Here is a 14,843-nt window from a genome sequence, read left to right as displayed (position 1 = left end):
GAATGTGAGTGGGGGGGAGGGGGATGTGAGTGTGGGGGAGGGGAGGGGTGTGTGTGTGGGGGAGGGGGATGTAATTGGGGGGAGGGGAGGGGTGTGTGTGGGGGGAAGGGGATGTGAGTAGGGGAAGGGGAGGGGAGGGGTGTGTGTGTGTTGGGGGAGGGGGATGTGAGTGGGGGGAGGGGAGGGGTATGTGTGTGGGGAGGGGGATATGAGTGGGGGAGGGGGATATGAGTGGGGGGAGGGGAGGGTGTGAGTGGGGGGAGGGGGATGTGAGTGGGGGGAGAGGAGGATGTGAGTAGAGGAGGGGAGGGTGTGAGTGGGGGGAGAGGAGGGTGAGTGGAGGGAGGGGAGGGTGAGTGGGGTGGAGGGGAGGGTGTGAGTGGGGGAGGGGAGGGTGTGTCTCTGGGTGGGGAGGGGCTGTAAGTGGGGGGGAAAAGAGGGGGTGTGTGTGGGGGGGTTGTCAGTGGAGGGGGAGGGGGGTGTGAGTGGGGGGTAGAGGGGTGTAAGTGGAGAGAGTGGAGGGGGGTGTGGGTTGGGGAGGGAAGGGGGGTGTGAGTGGGGGGAGGGGAGGTGGGTGTGAGTGGGGGGAGGGGGGCTTGTGAGTGGCGGGGAGGAGGGTGGTGTGAGTTGGGTTGGGGGAGGGGGTTGTGAGTGGCGGGGGGAGGGGGTTGTGAGTGATGGGGGTGTGAGTGGGGTGGGAGAGGGGGTGTGAGGGGGGAGGGGTGGAGGGTTGTGAGTGGTGGGGGAAGGTGGGTGTGAATGGTGAGGAGGGGTTGTGATTGGGGTGGACAGGAGGAGGGTGTGAGTTGGACGGGAGGGGAGGGGGGTGTGAGTGGGGGGGCGTGAGTTGGGGGGAGGGGGTTGTGAGTGGGGAGGAGGGAAGAGTGTGTGAGTGGGGGGGAGGGGAGGGTGTGTGAGTGGGGGGAGGAGGGTGTGAGTGGGGAGAGGGGAGGAGGATTTGAGTGGTGGGGAGGGGAGGGGGGTGTGAGTCGGGGGAGGGTGTGTGAGTGGGGGGAGGGGTGGGGGTATGAGTGGTGGGGAGCGGAGGGTGTGTGAGTGGTGGGGAGGGGAGGGGAGGGGGTATGAGTGGGGGGAATGGGGGTGAGAAGGTGTGATTGGGGGGGCGTGGAGGGGAGGGGGTGTGAGTGGGAGGGAGGAGAGGGGAGGCGGTGTGAGTGGGGGGGAGTGAGGGGGGAGGGGGTGTGAGTGCGGGGGAGGGGATGTGAGTGGGGGGGCTAGGGGAGGGGGGTGTGAGTGGGGGGGGAGGGGAAGTGTGTGTGGGTGTGGGGGGGATGGAGGGGGTGTGTGTGTGAGTGGGGAAGGGATGTGTGTGAGTGGGTGGGAGGGATGGGGGTTGTGAGTGGGGGAGAGGGGAGGGGTGTGTGTGGGCGGAGAGGGGTATGTGTGGGTGGGGAGTGGGGTGTGAGTGGGGGGAGCGGAGGGGAGGGGCTGTGTGGGAGGGAGGGGAGGGGGTGTGAGTGGGAGTGGAGGGGAGGGGGTGTGAGTGGGGGGTAGAGGGGTGTAAGTGGAGAGAGTGGAGGGGGGTGTGGGTTGGGGAGGGAAGGGGGGTGTGAGTGGGGGGAGGGGAGGTGGGTGTGAGTGGGGGGAGGGGGGGTTGTGAGTGGCGGGGAGGAGGGTGGTGTGAGTTGGGTTGGGGGAGGGGGGTTGTGAGTGGCGGGGGGAGGGGGTTGTGAGTGATGGGGGTGTGAGTGGGGTGGGAGAGGGGGTGTGAGGGGGGAGGGGTGGAGGGTTGTGAGTGGTGGGGGAAGGTGGGTGTGAATGGTGAGGAGGGGGTTGTGATTGGGGTGGACAGGAGGAGGGTGTGAGTTGGACGGGAGGGGAGGGGGGTGTGAGTGGGGGGGCGTGAGTTGGGGGGAGGGGGTTGTGAGTGGGGAGGAGGGAAGAGTGTGTGAGTGGGGGGGGAGGGAAGAGTGTGTGAGTGGGGGGGAGGGGAGGGTGTGTGAGTGGGGGGAGGAGGGTGTGAGTGGGGAGAGGGGAGGAGGATTTGAGTGGTGGGGAGGGGAGGGGGGTGTGAGTCGGGGGAGGGTGTGTGAGTGGGGGGAGGGGTGGGGGTATGAGTGGTGGGGAGCGGAGGGTGTGTGAGTGGTGGGGAGGGGAGGGGAGGGGGTATGAGTGGGGGGAATGGGGGTGAGAAGGTGTGATTGGGGGGGGCGTGGAGGGGAGGGGGTGTGAGTGGGAGGGAGGAGAGGGGAGGCGGTGTGAGTGGGGGGGAGTGAGGGGGGAGGGGGTGTGAGTGCGGGGGAGGGGATGTGAGTGGGGGGGCTAGGGGAGGGGGGTGTGAGTGGGGGGGGAGGGGAAGTGTGTGTGGGTGTGGGGGGGATGGAGGGGGTGTGTGTGTGTGAGTGGGGAAGGGGTGTGTGTGAGTGGGTGGGAGGGATGGGGGTTGTGAGTGGGGGAGAGGGGAGGGGTGTGTGTGGGCGGAGAGGGGTATGTGTGGGTGGGGAGTGGGGTGTGAGTGGGGGGAGCGGAGGGGAGGGGCTGTGTGGGAGGGAGGGGAGGGGGTGTGAGTGGGAGTGGAGGGGAGGGGGTGTGAGTGGGCAGGGAGGGGGGTGTGAGTGGGGGGAGGGGAGGGGGTGTGAGTGGAGGGGAGGGGAGGGGTGTGAGTGGGGGGGAGGGGAGGGGAGGGGTGTGTGTGGGAGGGAACGGGTGTGTGTGGGAGGGAACGGGTGTGTGTGTGGGGTGGGGAGGTGTGTGTGTGTGTGTGTGTGGGGGGGGGGCAGGGGGGGGGAGTTTTTTCTGAATGGCGGTGACAAAGCCAGGGGGAGGGCCCAAATTTACCAGCCGGTCCCACAACATGGCAGCCACCAGCTGGTTTCTGAGCAGCACTCGCGCCCTTTAGGACATCACTTGGAGCAGCCCTGTCCAGCGAGCTAGGGGAGTGGTCACCTTGGTCTCCAACTGGTGCCAATTCCCGGCCAGTATTCCTCAGCACGGCGAAGGTGGATTCCCAGGTAGAGGAAGGGAGTGGGTCTCCACGTGAAGCACCAGAGCTCCTCCGGCAGGGGGTTCCATCCTCACAAACCGACCAGAATTCCCAAACACCTGCTCCAGTTGATTCTTGTGGAGGACACTGCAGAGTAGACCTCGTGGCACTCACACATCCTCCACAGGTTAGCTGGGTCTGTGACCACGAGGAACACGGTGTCAGTTTAAGCTGGAAAAATCACCTCCAGCCCCGGCCCACGCAGAGCCAAACCCGAAAGCCGCTTACACAAGAGGCACAGGAATGGCTCCACACAGAGAGAATAAAGCTGGGTGGACAGGGGTCAGCCCTGACACACACCTCTCCCACAGCATAGGGGCACCGTCAGGAACCCGTTAACCTTCACTGGGCACTCTGCGGCCGCGTACAGAACTCAGATCCCAGCGACAATATGTGTCCCAAACCCGAAAGCTGACAGTGTCCGGAAGTGACAAGGGGAGTCGAAAGTGCCCTGGTAAGGATTTTGTAGTTTGTGCTGAGGAGGGAGACTGGGCACCAATTCTTTTTAGGCAACAGAATGATGACTGCCCTGCACCAGGCAAGGGGCATCTCTCCGGTCATGATACATTCCTTCAGGATGTCCCAGAATGTCCTGAGGAACCCCACGATCAGCCCGTCCAGCCTTGGAGACTTGCTCCGGAAAGATGGTTGAGGGCACTGGTCAGCTCCAATCTCAGAGGGGCATCGAGTATCTCGGCGCCCTTGGGACTGACCTGCCACATCTCCTCCCATAGAACTCTGCGAGCTTCCTTACTGGATAGACCCGGAGAGAAGAGAGCCCGATAGTAGGCCCTCACTTGGGCTCTGATTCTGAGACGAGGGATCTGTCATCTATTAGCAGCACAAGGTGCTGCTGGTGGATCCCGGGCCTTTTTCCCAGCGAATAGAAGAAGGTGGAGCCGAGGTCGGGATTCTTCAGGAAGTGAATCTGTGATCTCACATACACACCCCGGAACCCAGCGTGTTGCAGATCGTGCAGCCTTCTTCTCTTCATACACCCCCACCCCCGACAGGGTCCACATCGGGCTGACTGAGACGTGACTCCAGGTCGAGAAGCTCCTTCTCCAACCCCTTCATCTTGGATTTCTGCCTCTTCCTCACTGACCCCCAACAGGAACTGCTGACAGACAAATGGACATGGACCTTGCCCACATCCCACCGTAGCCTCAAGGAGGGGTGAAAGGATATGGAATCTGCGCTGGGCCCTCCTGCTTCCATTGATGTTGAAGTTAGCTTTGAATGTCTTCACGGCTGCATCGAGTGAAGGGGATGGTCTGGGTATCACCGAGCAGACATACCCCTGCCTTGACCCTACCCCCCAGGGTAGACAGCAGAAGGATCTTTTGCAGGGAGCTCCAAGTCTCGGATTATACCAGCCTCAACTAAAATATGGACTAAAATGTCGCAGCTCTTGGGGGCAGCAGTTCAGAAACCTGCTCCATTCCCAATACTGGGTCACTGTGGGAAAAGATTCCCCAGTGAGGGCAGAGTGTGCCTGACATAAAGGCCTAGGAGGGAGAGGGGAGGCCTGCTCCTTCACCCCTCCCATCCAGGGTGCCCTCAGGGTAGCTATCCCCCACCTCAGTCCCGGGTCAGCACAGGCAGCACCTCGAGGCCCTCCAGTTCTTGTGGCGTGGACATACATCCTTGAAGCAGTGACAACAGTGGGGGCGCCAACTAACCCCCCATCCCTCCCACCGCCAAGGCAGCTCCACATCCCTTAATGCTCAAGTCAGGGTAAATGTAACATTGGCCCTGGGGGGAGTGGGGGTGGGGAGGGAGGGGGTGCACAGGACACAGCCACTGCCCCTGTGTAAGAACGACTAGGCCCCACCCCTGACATTAGTTTTGAGTGCCCGTGGTCACCTCGTAAACCAGGACCAAATCCCCTCCCCATACACACAAATAGTAGGTAAAGGAAACTGAGAGTGCTGTGAGACCTCACTTGCTAATCCACCACCTCAGACAGCTCTATCCTGGCCTGACCCCATCCCCACAACCCACAGGTCCGAAACAACAGTTCCCCAATGCCCAGAGGCAATAGTCACAGCAGACAGGCCACATTCACAGTGTAATGATAAGGAGATGGCCCATGCTCCAAATAATTCCAGGACCCAGACTCCAAAATATCGTCACTCACTGCAAGTGTTCAGGCCCCAAGTAATTAATGTCCAGGCCTGAATCCCCTGACTGAAGTAGTAGTCCAGGCTCCAGGAACAGGCTTCCAGTGCAGCAGCTGAACAGAAGTGCAGGCCACCATACTTCTCAGTTTTGCTCCTTCTCTGGTACTTACATTTCGCTAAAGAACATTTTCTTGGACACATTTAACAACTTCTTCACCATCCAAACATTTAACACTATGGTAGTCCCAGTCAATGTTTGGAAAATTAAACTCACCAGCTATTGCAACCTTATTATTCTTACAAATATCCGAGATTTCTCTCCATATCTGTTCCTTAATTTCCCTCTGACTATTGGGAGGACGATAGTAAAAACCCATCAAGGTGATCGTTCTCTTTTTTATTTCTAATTTCAACCCATGTATTTTTATTGGACAATTTTTCAGAAACCTCTTCTCCAATTACAGCAGTAATGTTTTCCTTAATTAAATCTCTTGCCCCTCGTCTATCCTTCCTACAGCACCTGAAACCCAGAAATACTGAGTTGTCCGTGCTGTCCATTCAACAGCCAAGTTTCTGTAGTAGCTATGACATCCCAGTCCCATGTTCACAAACATGCCTTGAGCTTATCAACCTGATATGCAAGACTGCTTGCATTGAAATAAATGCAACTTAATTCTTCAGAGTTACTTCATTCTCTGGCTTGCTCATGTCTGTCTTTTCTGATTAACCTTCTGATTGAAAATATCCTCATCTATCTTTGTATTTACTCTGCTACTTAGGATCCCTGCACCTCCTCTCTCTAATCGTTTACATTCTCCCTTAATAATTCTGGGTAATCCAAGATGGAGGATGGGAAAAATTTCTGGCTGTAAGGGCTGCTCCTTTTTTTGAGGTATTTTAGGTGTTGGAGGTGATTTCCTCGAATTCCAGGAGCAGCAATTACTGGTTTATATGCTGTTGCATTGTTTTGGAAATTTGGAAAAAAAAGTCAAAACAACAGCAGCTTTAAATGGGAGAACAGACAAAGGAAGCACATGGTGAGGACAGAGCAGGAGAGAGAGAGAGAGAATCTGTACAGTTACTGCTTTTGCTGTTTTTGAATTCATGTGTCACTGGACATCAGAATGCATCTGGAAAAATTAGCAAACTGTGAATTTCACAACTAATCTTGGAGGAACCAGTTTGGGCGAAGTTCACAACACAGAATCAGATAAGTTAATTGTTGTTTTAAGTCTGTCCAAGAGAAAGGCTGCAGTAGTGGGTACAATGGGTTCTTTCTTGATTATATGTTTTTGGAGATGAGTCTCTTGATTAAGTTTAAGATATAAGCCATAGCTTTTAATTTAATCTGGTGCAGAGTTTGTAGAGGAACAAGACAGTGTTATTTCTGGGTCTGTAGATTGTGAAGGAGCAAAAATGGCCTTTGCAGTGACGTGTACTTCCTGTCAGGTGTGGGGGTTTAAAGAGAGTTTTAGGGTTACTGCGGATTATATCTGCCATAAATGCTTTTGGATGCGAACCTTATCAGATCGAGTGGATCAGTTGGAGAGACAGATAGAAGCAATGAGGAATTTGCAACAGTATGTGATGGATGGCAGTTATAGGAAGGGGGGAAAGTCTTAGATACAGTCACATAGCTGGGTTAACTCCAGGAAGGGTAAGAGAGGTAGGCAGCTAGAGCAGGAGTCTTTTGTGGATATACCCATTCAAACAGGTATGCTGTTTTGGAAAATGCAGGAGGTGATGGATTCTCAGGGGAATGTAGCACGAACAGCCAAGTTTCTGATATAGAGACTGGCTCTAATGCAACGAGGGGTACGTCGGCTTCCAAGAGATCAATTGCGTTAGGGGATTCTGTAGTCAGAGGTACAGACAGACGTTTCTGTGGCCAGCAGAGAAAAAGCAGAATGGTGTGTTGTTTCCCCGGTGCCAGGATCAAGGATGTCTCAGAGAGGGTGCAGAATGTTCTCATGGGAGAGAGGGGCCAGCAAGAGGTCATTGTCCACATTAGAACCAACGATATAGGAAAGGAAAAGGTTGAGATTTTGAAGGGAGATTACAGAGTTAGGCAGAAATTTAAAAAGGAGGTTCTCAAGGGTAGTAATATCTGGATTACTCCCAGTGCTATGAGCTAGTGAGGGCAGGAATAGGAGGATGAACGCATGGCTGAGGAGCTGGTGTACGGGTGAGGGATTCACATTTTTGGATCATTGGAATCTCTTTTGGGGTAGAAGTGACCTGTATAAGAAGGACAGATTGCACCTAAATTGGATGGGGACTAATATACTGGCAGGGAAATTTGCTAGAACTACTTGGGAGGATTTAACCTGGTAAGGTGGGGGGATGGGATCCAGGGAGATAGCGAGGAAAGAGATCAATCTGAGACTGGTACAGTTGAGAACAGAAGTGAGTCAAACAGTCAGGGCAGGCAGGGACAAGGTAGGACTAATAAATTAAACAGCATTTATTTCAATGCAAGGGGCCTAACAGGGAAGGCAGATGAACTCAGGGCATGGTTAGGAACATGGGATTGGGATATCATAGCAATTACAGAAACATGGCTCAGGGATGGGCAGGACTGCCAGCTTAATGTTCCAGGATACAAATGCTACAGGAAGGATAGAAAGGGAGGCAAGAGAGGAGGGGGAGTGGCATTTTTGATAAGGGATAGCATAATAGCTGTGCTGAAGGAGGATATTCCCGGAAATACATCCAGGGAAGTTATTTGGGTGGAACTGAGAAATAAGAGAGAGATGATCACCTTATTGGGATTGTATTATAGACCCCCTAATAGTCAGAGGGAAATTGAGAAACAAACTTGTAAGGAGATCTCAGTTATCTGTAAGAATAATAGGGTGGTTATGGTAGAGGATTTTAACTTTCCAAACATCGACTGCCATAGTGTGAAGGGTTTAAATGGAGAGGAATTTCTTAAGTGCGTACAAGACAATGTTCCGATTCAGTATGTGGATGTACCTACTACAGAAGGTGCAAAACTTGACCAACTCTTGGGAAATAAGGCAGGGCAGGTGACTGAGGTGTCAGTCGGGGAGCACTTTGGGGCCAGTAACCATAATTCTATTTGTTTTAAAATAGTGATGGAAAAGGGTAGACGTGATCTAAAAGTTAAAGTTCTAAATTGGAGGGAGGCCAATTTTGACGGTATTAGCCAAGACCTTTCAAAAGTTGATTGGGAGCAGATGTTCGCAGGGAAAGGGATGGTTGGAAAATGGGAAGCTTTCAGAAATGAGATAACGAGAATCCAGAGAAAGTATATTCCTGTCAGGGTGAAAGGGAAGGCTGGTAAGTATAGGGAATGTTGGAAGACTAAAGAAATTGAGGGTTTGGTTAAGAAAAAGAAGGAAGCAAATGTCAGGTATAGACAGGATAGATTGAGTGAATCCTCAGAAGAGTATAAAGGCAGTAGGAGTATACTTAAGAGGGAAATCAGGAGGGCAAAAAGGGGACATGAGATAGCTTCGGCAAATAGAATTAAGGAGAATCCAAAGGGTTTTTACAAATATATTAAGGACAAAAGGGTAACTAGGGAGAGAATAGGGTCCCTCAAAGATCAACAAGGCGGCCTTTGTGTGGAGCCACAGAAAATGGGGGAGATACTAAATGAATATTTTGTATCAGTATTTTCTGTGGAAAAGGATATGGAAGATATAGACTGTAGGGAAATAGATGGTGACATCTTGCAAAATGTCCAGATTACAGAGGAGGAAGTGCTGGATGTCTTGAAACGGTTAAAGGTGGATAAATCCCCAGGACCTGATTAGGTGTACATGAGAACTCTGTGGAAAGCTAGAGAAGTGATTGCTGGGCCTCTTGCTGAGATATTTGTATCATCGATAGTCACAGGTGAGGTGCCAGAAGACTGGAGGTTGGCAAACGTGGTGCCAATGTTTAAGAGGGTGGTAAAGACAAGCCAGGGAACTATAGACCGGTGAGCCTGACCTCGGTGGTGGGCAAGTTGTTGGAGGGAATCCTGAGGGACAGGATGTACATGTATTTGGAAAGGCAAGGACTGATTAGGGATAGTCAACCTGGCTTTGTGCGTGGGAAATCATGTCTCACAAACTTGATTGAGTTTTTTGAAGAAGTAACAAAGAAGATTGATGAGGGCAGAGCAGTAGATGTGATCTATATGGACTTCAGTAAGGCATTCGACAACGTTCCCCATGGGAGACTGATGAGCAAGGTTAGATCTCATGGAATACAGGGAGAACTAGCCATTTGTATACAGAACTGGCTCAAAGGTAGAAGACCGAGGGTGGTGCTGGAGGTTTGTTTTTCAGACTGGAGGCCTGAGACCAGTGGAGTGCCACAAGGATCGGTGCTGGGTCCTCTACTTTTTGTCATTTACATAAATGATTTGGATGCGAGCATAAGAGGTACAGTTAGTAAGTTTGCAGAATACACCAAAATTGGAGGTGTAGTGGACAGCGAAGAGGGTTACCTCAGATTATAACAGGATCTGGACCAGATGGGCCAATGAGCTGAGAAGTGGCAGATGGAGTTTAATTCAGATAAATGCGAGGTGCTGCATTTTGGGAAAGCAAATCTTAGCAGGACATATACACTTAATGGTAAGGTCCTAGGGAATGTTGCTGAATAAAGAGACCTTGGAGTACAGGTTCATAGCTCCTTGAAAGTGGAGTCGCAGGTAGATAGGATAGTGAAGAAGGTGTTTGATATGCTTTCCTTTATTGGTCAGAGTATTGAGTACAAGAGTTGGGAGGTCATGTTGCAGCTGTACAGGACGTTGATTTGGCCACTGTTGGAATATTGCATGCAATCCTGGTCTCCTTCCTATCGGAAAGATGTTGTGAAACTTGAAAGGGTTCAGAAAAAATTTCCAAGGATGTTGCCAGGGTTGGAGGATTTGAGCTATAGGGAGAGGCTGAACAGGCTGGGACTGTTTTCCCTGGAGCATCGGAGGCTGAGGGGTGACCTTATAGAGGTTTACAAAATTATGAGGGCCATGGATAGGGTAAATAGACAAAGTCTTTTCCCTGGGGTCAGGGAGTCCAGAACTAGAGGGCATAGGTTTAGGGTGAGAGGGGAAAGATATAAAAGAGACCTAAGGGGCAACTTTTTCACACAGAGGGTGGTACGTGTACGGAATGAGCTGCCAGAGGATGTGGTGGAGGCTGGTACAATTGCAACATTTAAGAGGCATTTGGATGGGTACATCAATAGGAAAGGTTTGGAGGGATATGGGCTGGGTGCTGGCAGGTAGGACGAGATTGGATTGGGATATCTGGTCGGCATGGATGGGTTGGACCGAAGGGTCTGTTTCCATTCTGTACATCTCTATGATTCTGACTCTAATTAGCAAATCTTCCCACCAGGATATTGGTCCCTTTCCAGTTTAGGTGAAATCCATCCTTTTTGAATAGGCCTTCTCTGTCCCAGAAAGATTCAAATGAATCAAGAATCTGAATCCAGGAACATTACACCACCTCTTCCGCAATTCATTTATCTCCTTTATCCTTTCACTGTCTCCCTCATTCAAGCTTGGCACTGGGAGTAAACCAGAGACTGCTACTTTTGAGGTTTAATTTATTAATCTTCTACCTGATTGTTTATGTTCACTCTGTAAATCCTCAAGCTTCTTATAACTGTGTCATTCCCACCAAGGTGTACAATAACTTCCATTTCTGACTCTCCGCTTTAACAACACGCTTTAAAACATTTTGGGACATCCTTAATCCTGGCACCAAAAAAGGAACACATAATCCTGGATAAATGCTCACTGCCACAGAGTGTCCTTCTGGGCCCTTGACAGCACAGTCCCTGACAACAATTATTTAAAAAATTTTGTCAAACTCCAAATAAGATTTGATCTTAGTGTCCAAGATGTGAGTGCCTTTCCTACGTTTCTGTGAGAGACGATCATTTTCAACAGTTTACAAAACTGAATATCTGGTTGAGAGGGGAACAGCCTCAGGAGGCGTCGGAACTACCTTCTTACGTTTCCTGGCAGTCACCTGACTGTCTGACTGATCCTGCTGTGTCATCACTTCTCTAAATCTACTGGCCATCCATCTCACTGTCTCTTGTCTGCCCTCATTATTAGTCAAAATGTGGGATCTGGTCTTTGCTGAAAGATGTATAAACTACCTCAACTGCACTGCCGTCATTGATGCACCTTATCACCATCTCAAATATCTCAGTTAACTTTGTTCGGCATGAACTCCCTCTGACAAAGCCATGCTGACAAACCCCAAAACAATCCTGGCCTCTCCAGGTGGAGATTAATTCTCTCCTTCCACATTTTCTCCAGTAGTTTCCCTCCCACTGATGGGAGGCTCACTGCTCTGTCATTCCCTGGTTTATCCCCACCACCTTCTTGAAAAGTGGAACCATGTTAGTTGTCATCCAGGCCTCTGCATCTCCCTGTGATCACAGAGGATTTAAAAGTTTGGGTCAGAGCCTGTCTCCCAAAGCCACCTGGGTTCCGTCTCATCTGGAACTTGGGGAATTTGTTCACTGCGAAAACCTCCAATATTTCTTTTATCCCTGTGTCAGTCTGCTCAAGAACCTCACAGTCCCAACTCTCCAAATGTGGGAAATCATGTCTCACAAACTTGATTGAGTTTTTTGAAGAAGTAGCAAAGAGGATTAATGAGGGCAGAGCAGTAGATGTGATCTATATGGGCTTCAGTAAGGTGTTCCTCATGGGAGACTGGTTAGCAAGGTTAGATCTCATGGAATACAGGGAGAACTAGCCATTTGGATACAGAACTGGCTCAAAGGTAGAAGACAGAGGGTGGCGGTGGAGGGATGTTTTTCAGACTGGAGGCCTGTGACCAGTGGAATGCCACAAGGATTGGTGCTGGGTCCTCTACTTTTTGTCATTTATGTAAATGATTTGGATGTAAGCTAAGTTTGCAGATGACACCAAATTTGGAGGTGTAGTGGACAGCGAAGAGGATTACCTCAGATTACAATAGGATCTTGATCAGATGGGCCAATGGGCTGAGAAGTGGCAAGTGGAGTTTAATTCAGATAAATGTGAGGCGCTGCATTTTGCGAAAGCAAATCTTAGCAGGACTTATACACTTAATGGTAAGGTCCAAGGAAGTGTTGCTGAACAAAGAGACCTTGGAGTGCAGGTTCATAGCTCCTTGAAAGTGGAGTCGCAGTTAGATAGGATAGTGAAGAAGGTGTTTGGTATGCTTTTCTTTATTGGTCAGAGAACTGAGTACAGGAGTTGGGAGGTCATGTTGCGGCTGGACAGGATATTGGTGAGGCCACTGTTGGAATATTGCGTGCATTTCTGGTCTCCTTCCTGTCGGAAAGATGTTGTGAAGCTTGAAAGGGTTCAGAAAAAATTTCCAAGGATGTTGCCAGGGTTGAAAGATTTGAGCCATAGGTTGAACAGGCTGGGGCTGCTTTCCCTGGAGCGTCAGAGGCTGAGGGGTGGCCTTAGAGAGGTTTACAAAATTATGACGGGCATGGATAGGGTAAATGGACAAAGTATTTTCCCTGGGGTCGGGGAGTCCAGAACTAGAGGACATAGGTTTAGGGTGAGAGGGGAAAGATATGAAAGAAACCTAAGGGGCAATTTTTTCACGCAGAAGGTCGTACGTATGGAATAAGCTGCCAGAGGAAGTGGTGGAGGCTGGTACAATTACAACATTTAAAAAGCATTTGGATGGGGATATGAATAGGAGGGATACGGGTGGGGTGCTGGCAGGTGGGACTAGATTGGGTTGGAATATCTGGTCGGCATGGACGTGTTGGACCGAAGGGTCTGTTTCCTTGCTGTACATCTCTATCACACTATGACTCTAAATTCTAACTTACATCGTCCTTTTCCCAAGTGAAGACAGATTCAAGATAGTAAATTAACACCCTGTCTCTGTCCTCCAGCTCCATACCTGGATTGCTCCTTGATCCCTACATTTTCCTGGTTATTCTCTTCCCCTTAAAGTACTGATGAAATATCTTGGAATTCTCCCTCATTTTAGCCACGAGTGTTTTCTCATGCACCTACTTTACTCTCTCAATTACTTTCTTAAATTCCCAGCTGCTCTTTCAGTACTCCATGTGGGCCTTGTAATTCCCTGCTCTTACACTCCATCCACATTGAAAGGGCCACCTTTCCAATAGCCCTTCCTGATTACATGCTGTCCCTGAGTGCTAGTTTTCTGCACTTCATGCGCAAATACTCTCAAGTGCCTTTGTGGTGCACCTTTCTGCAGTTTTTCTCCATTTAAATAATTCTTTGTTCTTTTGTTTTCTCTTCAAAATAAATAACTTTCCCAAATTAATCCTCCATTTGCCAACTTTATGCCATCTACTTGAACCATCAATGTCGCTGTGAATTGTTTGTATCCACCTGTTTTACAATTGTCTGCAAATTTGGTGACAGTGCATTAACTTCTTTCCTCCAAATCATTAATATTTATTGTAAACATTTGCAGTCACCCCACTGGTCACAGGTCACTAACCTGTAAAAGCACTCCTTATCCCCACCTGCTGTTTCCTGCCCATAAGCCAATTCTTTCTCCATCCCATAATCCTGCCTACAATACCATGTGCTCTTAATCTTTCTTGAAGTATCTTGTTGAATGCTTCTAGAAGTCCAAATAAAACTCCACTGGCTCCCTTCCATTCCCTCTAGTTGAGATCTTCTCAAAAGCTTTCATAACTGAGACAGATATTAATATCCTTTCATAAAACCACACTGACTCTGCTTGATGAGATTATGATTTTCTGAATATTCTACTGTTACTTGAACAGTAACCGATTGCAATACTTTTCCAATAATAGATCATGGGATAATCTGCTTATAGTTACCTGCTTTTTGCCTCCTTCCCTTATTAAATAGACGTGTCATATTAGCAGTTTTCCAATCCTCTGGTACTTTTCCAGAATTAAACAATTTAAGGAGAATTACAACAAATGCCTTCACTATCTCTGTAGTGACCTGTTTTAGAATCCTCAGATGTAAGCCATCAGGGCCAAACAACCTCTCTGTCTTTAGCCCGATTAGTTTGTCTCACACTATTTCAACATTATACACTGCCCAACTTCCTTAGTTTATCACGCTCTTAGATCCTTTCCTCTTACTCAAGATATATTTATGCTGAGAGCTGAGGTGAACCTCCTTAAATGTCTACCCCTGCTTGTTTACTGTCATTCCTCCTCATCTATTCACCCAGTTCACTTCAGATAACTCTACCCTCATTTCATTGTAATTGTTGTGTTCTGACCAGTCCCTTGTAAAGTTTTAGCAAAAGCTTCCTACTTCTACATTGCATTCCCTTTGAAGTAAAGGCCAACATACCCATTGAACTTAGATGCTGGTTCTTTGTGATTCATGGATAAGGATTCCCAGATCCCTCAGTTCCATAGCTCCCTGCAGCCTTTCTATATTTAAATAATATCCAGCTCCTCTATTCTTCCTGCCAATGTCCTTAATCTAAAGTTCCTTTATATTATATGCCATCTGCCAAAAATATTGTCCACTAACTCAACCTGACCATATCCCTCTGCAGACTCCTTATGTCATCCTCACCACTTGTTTTCCCAACTTTTTTGTTTCACCTACAAACTTGGCATTCACCTTCCACAACCAAGCCATTTATGTATTTCATAAATAATTGTGGACCCAGCACTGAACCGTGTGGCTCACCACTAGCTACGAGCTATCCCAATTCTCAGTCTTTTATTAGTTAGACAATCATCTCTCCAGTTGA

General features: G+C 49.6%; 1 protein-coding gene across 4 annotated transcripts in view; it reads right to left on the bottom strand.

The window, feature by feature from the left end:
- LOC122541564 (nuclear factor 7, brain-like) overlaps window positions 1-14,843 on the bottom strand; it is a 36,936-nt gene that overhangs the window by 942 nt on the left and 21,151 nt on the right. Inside the window, exon 8 of one of the 4 annotated variants that reach the window (XM_087979199.1) lies at window positions 2,908-3,142. The exons of the other annotated variants lie outside the window; for them this stretch is intronic. Coding sequence (XP_087835325.1) covers window positions 3,036-3,142 — 107 coding nt within the window. The 3' untranslated portion in view covers window positions 2,908-3,035. The remainder of the gene's footprint in view (window positions 1-2,907; window positions 3,143-14,843) is intronic. 4 annotated transcript variants of the gene reach the window in all.

Source organism: Chiloscyllium plagiosum, unplaced genomic scaffold (assembly GCF_037043375.1).
Source record: "Chiloscyllium plagiosum isolate Xiang-an unplaced genomic scaffold, Cpla_swu_hap1 HiC_scaffold_35, whole genome shotgun sequence".
Classification (NCBI taxonomy): Eukaryota; Metazoa; Chordata; class Chondrichthyes; order Orectolobiformes; family Hemiscylliidae; genus Chiloscyllium; species Chiloscyllium plagiosum.
This window is presented reverse-complemented; position numbering and strand designations above follow the sequence as displayed.